We start from the raw sequence: 15,833 nt of genomic DNA, 5'->3' as shown, positions 1-15,833 counted from the left end.
GCAAAAAAAACCTCGAAAACTTGACAAAGGGCACCATACCAACTCCCTCAAACCACTAATACCTAAACATTCCAAGCTTGGAAGCTTGACACAATGGGAGAAGAGCATTACTCCTGGAAAAGTGTAGTGGCAATGAGATTTTTGGCCAGACACTGAAGGAAACAAAAAGTAAGCACATCATGGGATGACATCTTCACATGAAACTGGATTTCAGAACAGGAAGAGGTATACTATTTAAATATATTTTTAAATATATTTTTAAATATATTTTTAAATATATTTTTAAATATATTTTTAAGAAGTTATCTTATTTAAATGCTAGTTAATCAAGAACAAGGTAACAAGATTACCAAAAAGCCTGTGAAAAAAATCAAAGCAGCAGACAAATACTGTCCCAGGTTGATGGAAAAGACTACTAATGAACCTCAGAAGTAACTAATTTACACATCTTGCTGTTGGGACAAGCTGTAAATTATGACTTACAGACCACTCGAATTTTTAAGAGTAGCAGAATTGGTCAGTCTCAAAAAACAAAAAGTAACAAATACAAAGCTAAAGGTCACCACACAGCTCCAAAGCATTCCAGCCAAAGCTGTCAAGAGAAATGCACATACCAAGCCATTTCACAGAGAAGCTCAATTTTAGGAACAAGAGTGTCAACATACAAAGTTAATGTGCACTAGAATTCTGCAGCTGCTATCTTTAAAAATAAAACTGCTCAGCACCACCACCTCTCATTTTCCTCCCTAATACATTGGTAATAATTGCAGATAGACACAGTACTTAGAAGGGTTAATTTTCTTCAGTAAGATAGACAGGGAGCACAAAGTGGAATTTCTCCTCTTTTTCAAAGCACAGTATAACAGACATGAAGTTACAGCCTAATTGCAGACATTCATGAGCACATAAGTCAACTTTCATAAAGTCTTAATGATACAAGTTCCAAAGACTGATACAGCTCCATAGGCAGTCATTCCTAGAAAGAAGATATGCACAAATAAAAATACCATTGCTTAGGACATAAGCGATAAGTGATTCAGTTACACTCCGGTCACACAATTTGGGATGCCAAAAAGTAGCTAATCCTTCCACTACAGCTATCTCCCAGATACTGTGGCACCTTGCCCTGAATAGTGTCACCATTCCTGCAGTTTCTGTATTCAATACACTTCAACAGGCAACACCAGAACCTCAGTGTGAAGGAACAGTTGCATCAAGACAAATCAAGAATTTAACTAGCCCAGAATCGTGCCTCCAGCAGTAGCAATAAGTTTTACTCTTTTCAGAGACACCTGTTCCTAACTGGAAGGGGGAAATAAACAGAACAGTGGCAAAAATGAGTGTCAGAACATAACTATATAAAGTATATGTTGACACAGAATAGTCTTCCTGTCAAAAAAAAATTTGCACCTCAGAAGCTTCCAGAGACAGACAGAAGTGGCTAGGTTTTTTTCCTCCCTGAAGTATCAACTCCAGTGTATTTTTCCCTACCAATTTGTCTAGTCCCACATGAACCACATAAAGTTCTTGGCTTCAACATTAAGGTCATAAAGAGTTCCACAACTTAAATACACGTGTGAAAAACCTGTTTCTGCTTCCTTTGAACATGCCACTTGTCAAATTCAGAAACATGTACCTTTGTATCAGAATAAGATAATCACTCCATTTAGCCTCTCCACAATATTCATGCCTTTACTTCATTCCTCAGTCTTTCCCACTTTCCTCACTCTTCCCACGAATCCTATTCCTCGTTATGAAAGCAACTTCTGAAGCTTTTTGCAGCTATATGTCCCCCCCAACATTTTTGACATTTTTAACAGAACCATAATAATGCCATAATGTATTTCTGAATGCACAGATAACTTGATTTAATAAACAAAAAAGCAACTTCTCGATGCAACTTTAAGGAGCTGTAAAGCCACAGCTGCAGAAACAAAAATGATCCTAATTAACCCATAAGCACTTAGTTTCTCAGTGTGATGATACTAAGCATCAGATACTGTGCTCAATGTAAACAACCTAAAAAACAGTCTGTAGCATTTCTGCAGGGAGTACCACCTTTGATGGAAGTCAAACTTAACAGGTACTGATCATAATACACCCCTAGGATCATCAAATTGGACTGTGCATATATACCTGCCCATTCTGAAAGAACGAGCTCTCAGGAGTACTCAAAAGACTAGTATTTCTTTTTTTCAAAGTGAAATGAAAAACCCTTAGCTCAAGGGACACTGTACAGACAGTATAGCAGCATGGCTCTTTTAGGTGTTCTCAACACTATTTTTTTTTTTCTGAGTTTATATCAAAATTAACATTCATCTGTTATTATATGCAAGATACAAAGTACCCAACATAGCTCAGATTCCCTATTTTCCCTAGTGATTTACAAACACCTTTATCCACATCTGCTTTTACATAAGCTGATGTAAAAGCATAAGTACTTCCCATACTTACAGATAAGAGAAACAAAACCCAAAAAATAAGTAATGATACTAGTTCCTTCTCCAGAAGGAAATCTGCATCTCTGCCCTCTTTTTCTCAGCTAGGCAAAGTCTCGCCAGGACAGCATAAAATTCCTTTGACAACCCCACCACACCCCTAAAAAAAAACCAAACCAAAACAAAAAAACCAACCAACAAAATCAACTAGCTTTTTCTTTCAAATTCACTATGCTTCTCACCTCCAGAAATTTTCTTGGGTGCACACCAATACAGGAACAGATTACAATGAACCAGATATCATACTCTCCTTTTCAAGATAGCACCAAGGAATTTCGTAAATTATTTTTTTCATATTTACAAAGTAACAGTAAAGTATTTCCAAGGAATTTGCAAGAATGAGAAACAGAACAAGCAAGACCGCCAGACTGGCCTTTCCCCATAATTAGGTTTGACTGTGGACTTCCACAGCCTGTGAAAGAGGCCTCTCAGGCATTTGCCACACATGCCCCACCCAATCTGTCACTCAACAAAATCCTCTTTGGTTGTCTAAGGCATGACATCTGAAAAAGAATAAAAAACACACTGACTTTCAGATATAGTGAGACACAAACAAATTCTCATTATAATGTTTTACCATTTCCCAGAAAATATCCTGGGAATTAAAAAAACAAAAAAAGGCAAGAACAAACACTGAACTACCTCACACCAAAACCAAGCGCAGTTTCAGGTAACACAACACAAAACAAAACAAAACAAACAAAACAAACAAACAAACAAAAAAAACCAACCAAAAAAACACACACACACAAAAAAAGAAACAAAAAAAACCCAACCAAACAAAAAAAAAAATAAAAAAATAAAAACAACAACAACAACAAAATTCACACATTTACCTTTTGATATATGAAACCTGTCATTCCCAGTAAATGCTCCATCGCTCAGTATCTACTGACAGGTTTTGGATTAGTTCTACAGCTAGAATTCTGTTCTCTATGGCCAACATCTACATATTCAGACAAAAATTTGTTTGATGAAGTTGCAAGATGGGGGATACTTAAGGGCTTATGCTGTGCAGGTTGATGATGCTGAACAGACACTAGGATACGTTCTGCTGAACCAAGTGCTGTGGAATGTTTTATTGTACAACCACATAGCGAGATGGTCGAGAATTGAGGGGACATATTGTTAGGTAGAGTGGCTTTGACACACAGCCTATTGAAAATACTCTAAACCTTACAAAAATAGCTATGAAATCAAAGGACAGTCTGAGGCTTCTCAAATTCAGAGACTAAACTGACCGTCAAAGACACGCTTTTCTACAGACAAAAGTAAAATTAAGATCTAGATGTAGCCTTAAAATCTAGTCAGGAACAACACTACATTTATCCACCTCACCCCAGCAGTCCTCCTGTAATAAAGTTTTGTTCAGTTGATGCCCAGCAAGGACAGGCTGCTGCTGCATTTACCCAAGACACTCCGAGTATAAAAGTTTCTTCTATTTTTCAATAAATAAAAGGTTAAGGGGATGTGACCCTGTATTAAGACTTAAGTGAATAAAGGCAGTATGAAGGAAGTCTTACTATGTATATACAACAATTATTCTCTAACAAGCCATCTTCCAATTTTCATTTAAGTAAACGGCCTTCTCTGAGACAAAGAAAAACTGGCCTAGGAATTGTTCTACAATCTCTCATTTATGAACAGACTTATTTCTTAATTATCTAGCACAGCATCACTAGAATTCAACAGATCTTAGAGCATGGTGCTAAAAAGGGTTTGCTAATATGGGTTTGATCCCCACACAGGCCATTCACTTAAGAGCTGGACTTGATGATCCTTGTGGGTCCCTTCCAACGCAGAATATTCTGTGATTCTGTAACTATTTAGTAAGTTTTAATGCCACTTAATTCAATGTTAGACCTCTCTTTTTAAGCCCCTACTCTTCTCCTCCCCACATTAAACAGTTTTTTGCATCAATTCAGTCTGTCACTCGGAGTTCACTTTAAGCAAGACTAAACGGGCAGCATTATTCAAGATACCTCAATGTTACGATATGACTCTCAGTAAGCAGAAAATCTGATCCTTTCCTCTGCAAAAAAGAAGAATTAATCTCTGCAAAACGCTAGCCATAACAGCACAGCTCCTCCAGCAAGCTGGGCCCAACAGCACACCATGTTTGCCTGTTTCATGGTTAACTTGCACCTACTCTCACCCTCCACGGTGGACCGTGAACACTCAGAATAGAGAAACAGCACTAAATAGCATTGTGGGAAGTACAGCACAGTAGGACTTGACACTGGACATTATAAACTCGAGCAAGCCTTCTATACGAGATCAGCTTTAAGATGTGCAGTGGCTCTTCAATCTACCCTTGCACCCATCAGTACGCCTCTTTCCATCAATAACACTACCAGTGGACAGAAGCTACTTTGACCATTGGCAGAGTTACACCATGTCCTCATTTATTATAATCACAGCAAAGGCATTGCCACCTTCTCCCACAACTCTAGACCTACCAGCAGGAACAGTAGGAGCCAAGAAAAGAAGAGTAATGACAAAGATAGTACTAACGAAGTTCTTAGCAACACGTGAGTCTCCCAAAAAAATCTGTTTTTCTTTTTAATATACTTTGATTTCACAATCCATTAACCAGTCAACTTACTCCCCCTCAACCTACCACAACAGACAACTAGTTTTACCAGAAAATACAATTATCCACAAGAACTTTAAAGGTGAAAGGAATCAGACTTCATGATTCTCCACGGCATTGGAAACGCACTTTCATCAACCAAAACTTATGTACTTGCTTAATTTACTTGCCTAAGCTTTTTAGTGAAGTGACCAAACAACTTTCTCAAACAGCAGCTCTGGCCTGTTCACATGTTCAAACTATTTCTGAAGCACAAGTCTAGAAGCATAACAGGTAGCAGTTCAGTACAACTCAACAACTTCTGCCAGCTTAGCTGGGTAAGCAGTCGAGTCAAAGTTTTGCAACCTATTACTCTCAGATGAAACATAAACTTCAAAAGGATTCAAATGTACATGATTTTTAGAAACACAATTATTTCCCAGAAATAGGAGGACTGCAGGCCTGATTCTCCTCTTGTACTGGGATAATTATGGATTATGAAGCAGTGCAAAGTGGGGCTCCTACAATGCTAAATTTAAGTCTTTGTGTACTGTGGGCTCTTCTTTAAAGTTTTTCCACTGCACTCACTATCACTCTATTCATCTGTCCTAAACAGAAATACTGCGTTGTGTTTGAACAGTATTAGAAGTGGCAGAGGCTCTTACAGATGAAACATAAATTTGCTTTCTGCTTTTCCACACATTTCTAGTCTGAAATGTTTTTTGAAATGGAAAAGTTGCAACAAGATCTGCTTTCAGATTCTAGATCACCTTCAATTTTCTCACATCGAAACCAAACTTTCTTTTGAGAAAACTATGCACCATGGAATGCAGTGCAAATTTTTTACTAGTTTTTGATACCTAATGAAAACAGACTCTGTCAGAGCTCTTCTGCATCCCTGCTCCCCGGGCAAGTAATTCTAGTTCCGATTTCCCGTTACTTACTTCACAAAAAAGTATGGCCTAAAATATTAACAATGAAAAAAATTCATAGTAAGAATCTGCAATCATGGCATAAAGAACGTTTTGTGCCCATCTGAAAACAGCAGCACATTTAAGGTACGGATGCAAAGTATTTATAAATATTCTGAACAAAGAGTCAAACATCACTAACCCCCCTAAAAACAAGAATTCTGAATTTGGATAATTTTTGTTTTGAACATTGATGAGTAATTTTCATATTACATTTCATACTACAGATCTGCTGCAAAGGTAAATAGACTGTTCATTATCCTTTAGGAAGAACCTGAAATTGTCAGCTAAAATTAACTGGTTTGTACTATATAGCAATTAGGACTTTCCTAGACAAAAGTCTAGATAAAAGGGACTATATAATAACTACTCGGACTTTCCTAGATAAAAGGCCAAATTTGTTTGTCATTTTAAAGAATTATTTCTGACATACCATAAGGAAGACTAGAGTTTAAAATTATCAGGAATCCTAAGGAAATTTAACTATTCTGACTGGCTTTACCTTATGAAGACAGCCTAGGCGTTTTTTTTTAATCTACTGATCTTGATCCAAATCTCACCCAACCACAGAATTGAGATAGCTACAACTGAGATTAATCTTTAAGATACACATCAGGATTTTCTTTTATATCACCTAGAAGAGAAACATTTGCTACCTAGGGTTTAAGGTAACATACAGAAAATGAAACAGCTATATGCTAATATTTCAATAGAAGTTGTTATATCATAAATACAAGTTAGAGTATTCTTTGCAAACCACAAGCAACATTAATATCCACACAACACAGGAACTCTGCAAATCTTTTAATTTTAATCCCTCCCTTTGCTATCTCCTCTTCTATAAATACTTCTTATGCAAAATTAACTTTCTTCTATTAAAGCCAACACTGTCAAGAATACAGACGCTTCTGAGAAGGTGATCTTAGATGGCAAGCAGATTTATAACAAGTAGATTTATCTGTGAAATACCACATCACTTTAATAGTAATTTGCAGGCCTGTGAGCATAGCAGTCATCATCTTATCCCTTATCCAGCAAGTTAACTTCTTACCAATTCAATTCCCTGCATAAAATACCACAGAAGTTTTAACACCTAAGAGATTTAGAAGTCAAGAACAAAAGAACATCAATGGAATTGAATTAAACTCTTAGAATTGTGATTTGCATAAGCTTCCACTTGCAATATACACAACTACTAAATCTCCCTGAACTAACACTTCAAAAACACAAATTGTAGCAAATATAGTAAAGTTTATCCTCCTAGCAGTTGTTTTGTTACAAGTATCGCAGGAAGACCAAAATTACTAGCAACAGATGTCACTTTAAAAAGCCACTCCTAATAAGAACATAGGATTTTAAACAAGACCTACCTGAAAGTTTCAAGAACAGTTTTTTGTTGTGGTGGTTTTGTTGGTTTGGGGTTTTTTTGCCACATCAGCTACTTCCCAGACAAAGTGCTGGAGCAGAAACAGTAGAAGTAACTTAAATGCAACCGATTTCAGATTACAACCTTAAACGGCACCTGTACCATGCCCACATCCTTCAGAAAGGTGAACCAGATCTGAAAGCAACATCAAGTGATCTGATATAGTTATCAACTTTTAATGAAAAATAACTTCAGAATTAACTCCCAGGAGCAGCCACTTGAGGTGCTCAGAGTAATATCACAAAACCACACAAGTCGGAAGAGATATCCGACTCTTCAGGGTTTGAAGAACTCTAGAAAGTAGACTAAAGTCAACCATGTTCCTGACAAAATACTATGCTGGTTTGGCAAGAAGCTGATACAATTCCATGGTATTTTGAAGGCAGGTGCAAGCAAAACTTGCTTTATAGCAAGAGCAACAAGTGCACAACATGCACTTATGCATTAGTTGGTCTTCTATGCAAGCTTAAGGAGTAGTTCAATTTCAATAGGTTCAGGAAAAGCCCAATAGACAGTTATCTATATTTTAGACAGCAAAATGCATAAAAACCTTACTTCTATTGACCATTTATAGGTTAGATACAGAAGAATTAACCCAGTTCTGATTTGTCTTTGAACATTTTATGCCACGTGTGGAAAAACTAAAGCACTTCATAGCTATTTCAGAGCTCTGAACAAAAAAAAATTATTAGAACACTGTGCATGATATAAGTGACAAATCCCTTCTGAAGTTTTCTGCTCATCCCTTCTCATTTACATTATTATACCTGGCTAAACTCAACCCCAACACCTAGTTTTAAGCCTCCCCCTCACTACACACACCTCCTTTGTTCTTAGATTACAGCCTGACAAATATTTTAAGTGTTGATATCGAGTGTGCTTGGTGATAAATATTTTTCAATGTCACAAACGTGCTATCACCTTATTTTAATTGCATTTCATTTTAGGTAATTAACTATTAAGAAAATGAACATTAAGCTCATTGTGCATCATTCCCTGCAAAGTTAAAATAAGAAGCCATCCAAATATACAAATTTTTTGTTTTGTCACAATAATTACAGGGCTGGATATAGTGCAACTCTGATGAATTCTAAAACTTTTTACAACATAGTTTGGAGTTGAAAATAACTTTTTTCACAATGAAATCACTCTCACTCAACAGTCTTACCTACAACCATCTAAAAGAAGAAAAACCTCAGTATCCAATCACTTAAATGAAAGGGTGGTTTCTTGAGATACACCGTTCTTTTTAATAAAAAAGTATGAATCAGTTCTGCTTCTATAAAGAAAACAGACAATAGACCCACATAAGCATAAGAGCCAAAGTGCTCACTTGGATGATATTTAAGCTCAGGAATCACCTAACAGAAAACAGGGTTCTCTCCCTTTTCAGTAAAAATCAGCCTTAAATGGCCTGTCTTGTCTGTTCTTGCCTGTTTTACAGACCTACCGTATTTTTGTTCCATATGCCTATTTGAAAAGAAAGAATTTAGTGAGCACATGCTGAACATATGGGAAAGGTAATTTCCTGATCATTCCCACATTACTTAAAAGAAGTGGCCTGCTCCTCTTTCAATCAAAGGAGCTAGACACAAAACCCGCTGTTTGCTTCTTCCAAAGGGCACTATTCCCCTGTTCCCATTTGTTATGTTAGAGCAAAGCCTGGGGCTGTGAGGAAGTAGGACAGATGAAATGCCAGTGCCACTGCCAGAACAATTCTCCAGGAACTCCACTTTCAGGAGTTCCACTGAAAAGACAGCAAATAAGAACAGGTCAAGAACTGGCTTAACTGAACTACCAAGCAACACTGGGCTATCAGACCATTGACTGGGCAGCCCTACCTAAGCAAAAGGGCAGAAGATGACGATTTTCCCTGTACAACAGTTTCAGCTGGGTTAATTTTTTAAGGTCAATATACTCAACATGGGCATCCCACATGCTCTATAGGAAAGTTCACACATTCAAAAAGAAGTTTTCTTCCAATAAAAAAAAAAACCAACACTGAACTTTAAGTAATATTGCTATCTGCATTGCTGAGACATTCAGCTTTATCAGTCATGATGACAGGCCAATTTTAACTCAACCACTGACTTTGGCAGTCAGAAAGTTTACCCCAGTAGGCTGACAGACCTTCTCCCCTATTAAAATCATCATATTTCAATACCAGAAAAAGTATGTAATACGTCAGTACAATTATACAGCTTACGAGTACATTACAAAATGTAGGTATGTCTCTAGCAGTTATGGCCAGAAGCTAATCACAAAGTATGAGTAGTCCCCACAGTCACACTATACTGTATCTAATTTTAGCCTACCTGCGTATGTTCACAGCCTTCCCAAAAAACTAGACTGAACAGCAGTTAAGAGCCACTCGGATAGCAATTAAAACACTTCAAGTGTCTTAACTCCTTGCTGCAACTGTCCTTCCTAAACACCAAATCTTTTACTCGCCCCTCCAAAGACTGCAAAACAGCAATTAAGAACTATTCTGCTACCATAATGTAATGAATAACGTTCAAAAGGGAATAGAAAAAAAAGAAAGCCAAAAAAAAGCAGCCCACACCGCTACTTCTGCCCTGTAACATCTAGAATATCCCAAGAGAACAGTCTGATCGCTCCTTACAAGGCACTGTATACATGCCCACAAAGAAATGTACACACGTGTGTACACCCCACATGCCTTTCTCGATCATTTCAAGAAAAATGCAAGTTGCCAAGACCCTTCTAATGCTCTTATATCCCAAGACGCTTTTTGCATAATTTTTCATCAGGATCAATGAAAAAACAAGACAGCAGTGGCATGATTTTTCTTTCTGATGTTAGAATCTTCACTGTCCATTTCAGAACAGCCAAGAATTGAATTAGCATGAATCACTACCCTTAGGTGGCACATTTCCATTTTTGTATGCTTTGTAATAGAAAATGGTAGTTTCTATATCCATTCCAAGAAGTTACTTTCATATATTAAAGAAGCTGCCAAATAATTCAGGATTAAAAAAACCGAACATCCTGAAATTCGAGCTGAAGCACAACAGTATTTCACATATAAATATTATTGTCAATTGAATTTATAAGTGCCTACTAGAAAACATACAATAGGTCAAATAATTTACTGCACAAAGTTTGTGGTACTGTGTAACATCATCTTAACCTAAGATCCTTTTCAAGCCTCAGTACACACCAATGAAAATAACCCACTTTATTACCAAACAACTACAATCAAATCTTAGCCCTGCAGGAATCCCAGGTATCTAAATGTGCATGATTACTCCTGTGAGATTAGCATAAAGGCTTACCTCGTCAATTCTCTATTAACCATACACCCACTATATTGGACAAAACCATACAACTCCTTAGGGAAGAAAACTTGCTAGAAAACAAGGTATTAACAGATTACAGCAGGGAATGCCAGGATTTGAATTTATCCTCAAATGTCTTGCATGCTTATACCAGCTTGCAATGTTATATACTTCAGGAAAGACAATTTTTCTCTGTGCACCATCCTCTACAGAGAGATTATACTAAGTTGGAGCCCAGAACTGTTCAGTAAGGGATGTCTGGGATTGCAAAGGCGTATTAACAGTTGTTACATCCAGTTGCAGAAACTGCTCTTACCCTTCACCTAATACTTACTGTTGGCTCCCACATCCTCAGCTACTCCAGAACCTCTCATTCTCAGGTATGTGAATCCCAGTATCAGAAAGAACAAGCATGCAGCAGTTAAGAGGAACATGGACAGGTAATGTGCACTGAAGCCTCCAGTGGTGGATACCTCCTCTCTTTTGAACTGCTGGAGAAGCTCCTCCTCGGGCTCAGAGAGATTCTTCTTGTAGGCGTTTTTCAGGTAGGTATGATTTGAACCCGTATGATTGGAGTGGTTGAGTCTAAGGGAGGAGGTGGTTCCACTCGGGGGAAGGCTATTAGTAGCTGAATAGATCTTGGATTCAACATTATAGCTACCAGGAGCACCGCTGAGAACATGATTATTGGTCGCTTTCCTAATGGTGCCTGCGGGGTCAGTGATTTTACCGCTGTCCACGTCCGTAAGCGGTGGTGGCAGCAACAATACTGATGGGGATTTCTTGGATAGGCGGTATCTGGGGCTGGGAGGACTAGAGTCCAGATTTTCACATCCTCCTCCTCTTCCCTCCGCTGCTGCCTCATTCTCCTCCTCCTCATTTCTGCCCCTGTCTAGACTGCCGGCAGCAGCCGCCCCCGCCGCCCTGTCATTCGTTACGAGCACACCAGCACCGCAGCCTCCGCCAGCCCTTTCTTGGCCCGTCTCCATCACGCCAGCGCCGGCTGCAGCGCATTTGCTTGTTATGAATGGAGCAGGCGACTTGCTGAGGCTCCGTCTGGGCCGGCGAACTGCAGACTCCTCCTTCGGTCCCTGCTGCTTGGCCCTCGCCCCCGCCGCCTCCTCCTCCTCCGAGTCCGAGTACTTGTCCCTGCTGCCGCCGTAGGAGAGGAGCCGGTTCCCGTTCACGGTCCGGTTCTTCCACCGCTGTTGCTCGCTCTCCTCCTCCTTCTCGTCTTCGTCGTCCTCCTCCTCTCCTCCCTCCTCCTCGCCGTCCCCGAGCTCCCTCGCGCCCTGAGTCGCCGCCGGTCTCCTGGCCGCTGCCCCCCACCAGGAGCTGGGCTTCCGCCGGGCCGCCTCCTCCGGGGGGGAGTTGCTGCTCACGCCGTGGGGGGCGGCGGGCCTGAGGCCGCGGAACAGGGGCGCAGCGCGCTCCCTCCTGCCGCCGGCCTGGCCCCGGGGGTTGCTCTCCGCGTCCGACTCGTCCGAGCTGAAGCCCAGCAGTACTTTGCCACCGCCGGCGGGGGGTGCGGCGCGGCCCCGGCCGCCCCCGGCGGCAGCCCCGGGGAGGAAGGGGTGCTCGGCGCCGGCCAGCCGCGTTCCCGTGGCCGCCCGCCCGCGGCCGCCGCCTCCGCCCGGCGCCGCTCCGGCCCCCGTGTTATTGTTGTTGCTGTTCCGGGTCTTGTTGGCGCCGCCGCCGCGGGCCCCGGCCCGCTCATCCTCGCGCAGCTTCTTCAGCTTCTTCAGGTAGACGGGCCGGGTGCTCTCGGTGACCGGCCCCGGGGAGAAGCCGAAGCGCCTCAGCTCCGAGAAAAGCTCCTCATCCGTGAGCTGCGCGGCCGTCGCCATTTTCCGCTCCGCCACCGCCGCGGCGCTTCCGACCCACGCGCCGCGCTCCCCGCCGGAACTGACGCCGCACTCGGCTGTGGCCGAGACCCGCCCGTCACCCCGCGGCGCCCGCCCGCGGGGGGGGAGCGGGGCGGGGCCGCGCCAGCGTCCGGGCGGGAGACGGGGCGGTGGATTCCCCCGTCCGCCCCCGGTTTCGCGGCGGGGGTCCCGGGGTGGGGGTGGCGCCGCGGTGACCGGAGAGGCGTCGAACGAGCGGCCCCCGGCATCGTGCCGGTGTCCTGCGCTCCCGGCGGCGGCGGGGAGATGGCGGGGCTCGGGGCGCCGAGCCCGGAGGTGCGGGCCGCGGAGACCACTGTCGGAGCTGGAGGGCAGCGCTGGTCGGAAAGGCGCTGTCTCGGGCTCGCCTGCGAGCAGACAATGTAACGGCGGCGGCGGCTGCGAAGCGTCCGGGGATGCGCGTCAGACCGAACCTCTTAATGCCATTTCCAGGTCTCAAATTCAGCCTAAGAACTTCGGAGAGGCCGCGTGTGCACCTTTGGCGGGTCCTTCCCGATGCGCTTGGTGGAAGCGAACCTTTCTCTGTCGGAAGTCCCGGCCATCAGGACATCTCGGCTGTGAGGAGACACAGCCTCTCATACATCTGAGAAGACATAAGCTGCTCTAGGGGAGGCTTAGGTTGGACATTTGGAGTAATCTCTTCACAGAAAGAGTGATTGGGCATTGGAATGGGTTGTCCAGGGAGGTGGTGGAGTCACCTTCCGTGGAGGTGTTTAAGGAAAAACTGGATGTGGCCCTTAGTGCCGTGGTCTAATTGACGTGGTGGTGTTTGCTCATAGGTTGGACTCGATGGCCGCAGAGGTCTTTTTCAACCTAATTGATTCTGTGTGATTCTGTGTATGATTAAGTTTGTAATTACCTGGGTGTATTTTGTGCTTTTCTTTTGGAAAATACAGTCATTCATATATATTGCAGTTGAAACTGCTGAACTGTATACAGAAACGTGGTCTTGTCAAAATGGTTGTGCCTTTATAACGAGATGTCTTCCTGATGTGCACTGGCCTGTCTGGATTGGCCCTTTGGCCACAGAACCTCATACGGAGGCTTCAAAATCTCCTTTTGACCTGTCTGTCTCTACCTATCCAGCCTGAATGACGAAACCCTGGGCTCAGCTACTTTGTATCGTATCATAAACAAAGGAGGCTGAGTTCCAGTTTGGACCTAACTCTGACTGGTCTTGCAGCATCATGTGCAAAAGTGGTCCAGAAACAAGATCCAACTGCAGAAACAGTTTTGCCTTCCCCCTCACAATCTGCTGCAGTGAGGATATTGTGGATGTGCCCTGCTGATATCAAAACTGAAGTTGCTAATTTTGTTACTGAGGAACATTTGCAGAGCAGGAGTTAAGGTGCTGTGAGGCAGCTATGTGTGAAGATCCAGCCAAGTCTACACAGCTAGAGGAGTGGCTTGAAGCCATCTTTCTTGGTGGTGGTGGTGGTGATGATACTGAATGGAGATGATTAACTCAAGTACCCCACCCTCGATTTCTGGCCAACCACACTTGGCAGTGCAAACCCCATGCTATTGTTCATCTAAACATACTTTAACACAGCTCTTCTGAGGCTGAGAAGCACTAAACAAGGGTCTGTATTACTGTGTACTTTATGTGGCACCACTGTGTACAGCCTCCTCATTTCCCTGGCAGAGGAGCCATTTCACATACAGCAGTATAGTGCATTGGAACAATGCACAGAACTCCAGCTGTAAGGATGGTTACACTCAACATGACCTCCATTACACATTAAACCACTAACGTAAATGTACCTGTTCTGATCTATTTCCCAGTCTATACTAGCCAATATCATAAATGCCATGAGAAATGCTTCTGACATTCCATTCCTCCTCCGTGAGAAGAAACCCACGCCTTCCACCAGCTAGTTGGGATACCCGTTTAAACATTCCCCACCATGTTCAGTGCTTACCTCCAGCTGCTTGTGACACTAGCCAAAGCAACAGCAGTCAGTCCTAGACCAGCACACTTCTGCCATTCTGACGAGCACACTTCTGCCAAGTGCCTGCTTGGGCACCTTCTTTCTATTAGCAGAAAGCGTGCTGTCCTGCAAGAAAGTGAAGATCCTGTCTTCTTACTAATACAACTCCTGTCTTCTCTCTGTTTATTACAGCAAGGGCATGAGTTAGTTTATAAAACTGTTTACTTAGCAGCAGGAGGGCAGTAAATACTATAAATTATTAACAATTGAATCATCTCCTGCAAAACTATAGCATGTAGATACGGAACAGCTGACTGAAAAGTCTGCATATTCCAAGTCATGCTGTAAGATCTGTGTGCCAAAATATTTTGAAATGTTTAAAAAATATGTCTTCTGGTTGTACTGAAGGAAGGATACTTCCATTACCAATCCAAAATCACCACATTTCTTTAACAGTATATGTTAGTATCAATAGTATCAATGTCTTGTTTTTATCAATACCTCCACATAGTCAATTTTTAAGTCAATACTGAAAGTAGATACTTTTCTAAAGGTAAAGGTAGACTGTAGGGAGTGTGGAGACTGTTCATCAGGAAAAAAAATGGTGGTTGTTTTTTGAATAAGACATTTTTGGTTGTATTTGTCATCCTTAAAAGACTGATGTTCTCAGGAAACTACCAGTTCTTCCATTGGGTGAAAAGGTATTCTTCTGGAAACTAGCAACCATACTTATGTGACCTCATTAGACTGGGACTTGAAGTTGTATCTTAATACTTCTTTTACCTTTCTTTCCTGATTCCAAATTTGTGTCATATTTATGCATTTTTGTAAGTTCTTAGAATCTGTGAATGTCAGCTGCCTTTTGAGTGTTAGCAAGTCTCTCATTGCAACTGCCTCTTCCATTGATGCAACTCAGTCTCTACACAAATCACTGTTGCATACCTGAAGCATTTAGAAATCATGAGTCACATCTAAACTTAATATTATCCTCTTGTAAAACTCCCAGTATTTTAAATTCTGGTGTATTTCTACTTAGCTTTTGATTTTTGAGCCTTAAGGTATGCTGAGATCACATTCTCTTAGGAATGTGATGTTAATGAATGTGAATGTTAGTGAAGAGTAGGAACGTGCTTTTCCTTTCTTTTTTAACAGAAGTGGAGATTATCACAATCACAGACCTCAAAGAACTAGTACAGTTACTCTTCGGGCAGTATGCCTAGGAAGAAATCACT

The 15,833-nt window shown here is 41.8% G+C and overlaps 1 protein-coding gene and 1 long non-coding RNA gene across 3 annotated transcripts in view; one reads left to right on the top strand and one right to left on the bottom strand.

Moving 5' to 3' along the window:
• LEMD3 (LEM domain containing 3) overlaps nucleotides 1-12,671 on the bottom strand; it is a 41,545-nt gene extending 28,874 nt beyond the window's left edge. For both annotated transcript variants that reach the window (XR_004357136.1, XM_032688252.1), the window contains exon 1: nucleotides 11,101-12,671. Coding sequence is in view for 1 of the 2 variants with exons in the window: in XM_032688252.1 (XP_032544143.1) it covers nucleotides 11,101-12,613 (1,513 nt within the window). In the remaining variant the exon portion in view is untranslated. The remainder of the gene's footprint in view (nucleotides 1-11,100) is intronic.
• On the top strand, nucleotides 12,370-13,604 carry LOC116787033. Its single transcript, XR_004357137.1, has 2 exons — nucleotides 12,370-12,511; nucleotides 13,103-13,604. It is a non-coding gene; the product is annotated as an uncharacterized LOC116787033 (long non-coding RNA).
• Nucleotides 13,605-15,833: the final 2,229 nt, after the last annotated feature.

Source organism: Chiroxiphia lanceolata, chromosome 5 (genome assembly GCF_009829145.1).
Source record: "Chiroxiphia lanceolata isolate bChiLan1 chromosome 5, bChiLan1.pri, whole genome shotgun sequence".
In the NCBI taxonomy this organism is placed as follows: domain Eukaryota; kingdom Metazoa; phylum Chordata; class Aves; order Passeriformes; family Pipridae; genus Chiroxiphia; species Chiroxiphia lanceolata.
The sequence above is the reverse complement of the archived record's forward strand: the minus strand, read 5'-3'. Positions and strand labels throughout refer to the sequence as shown.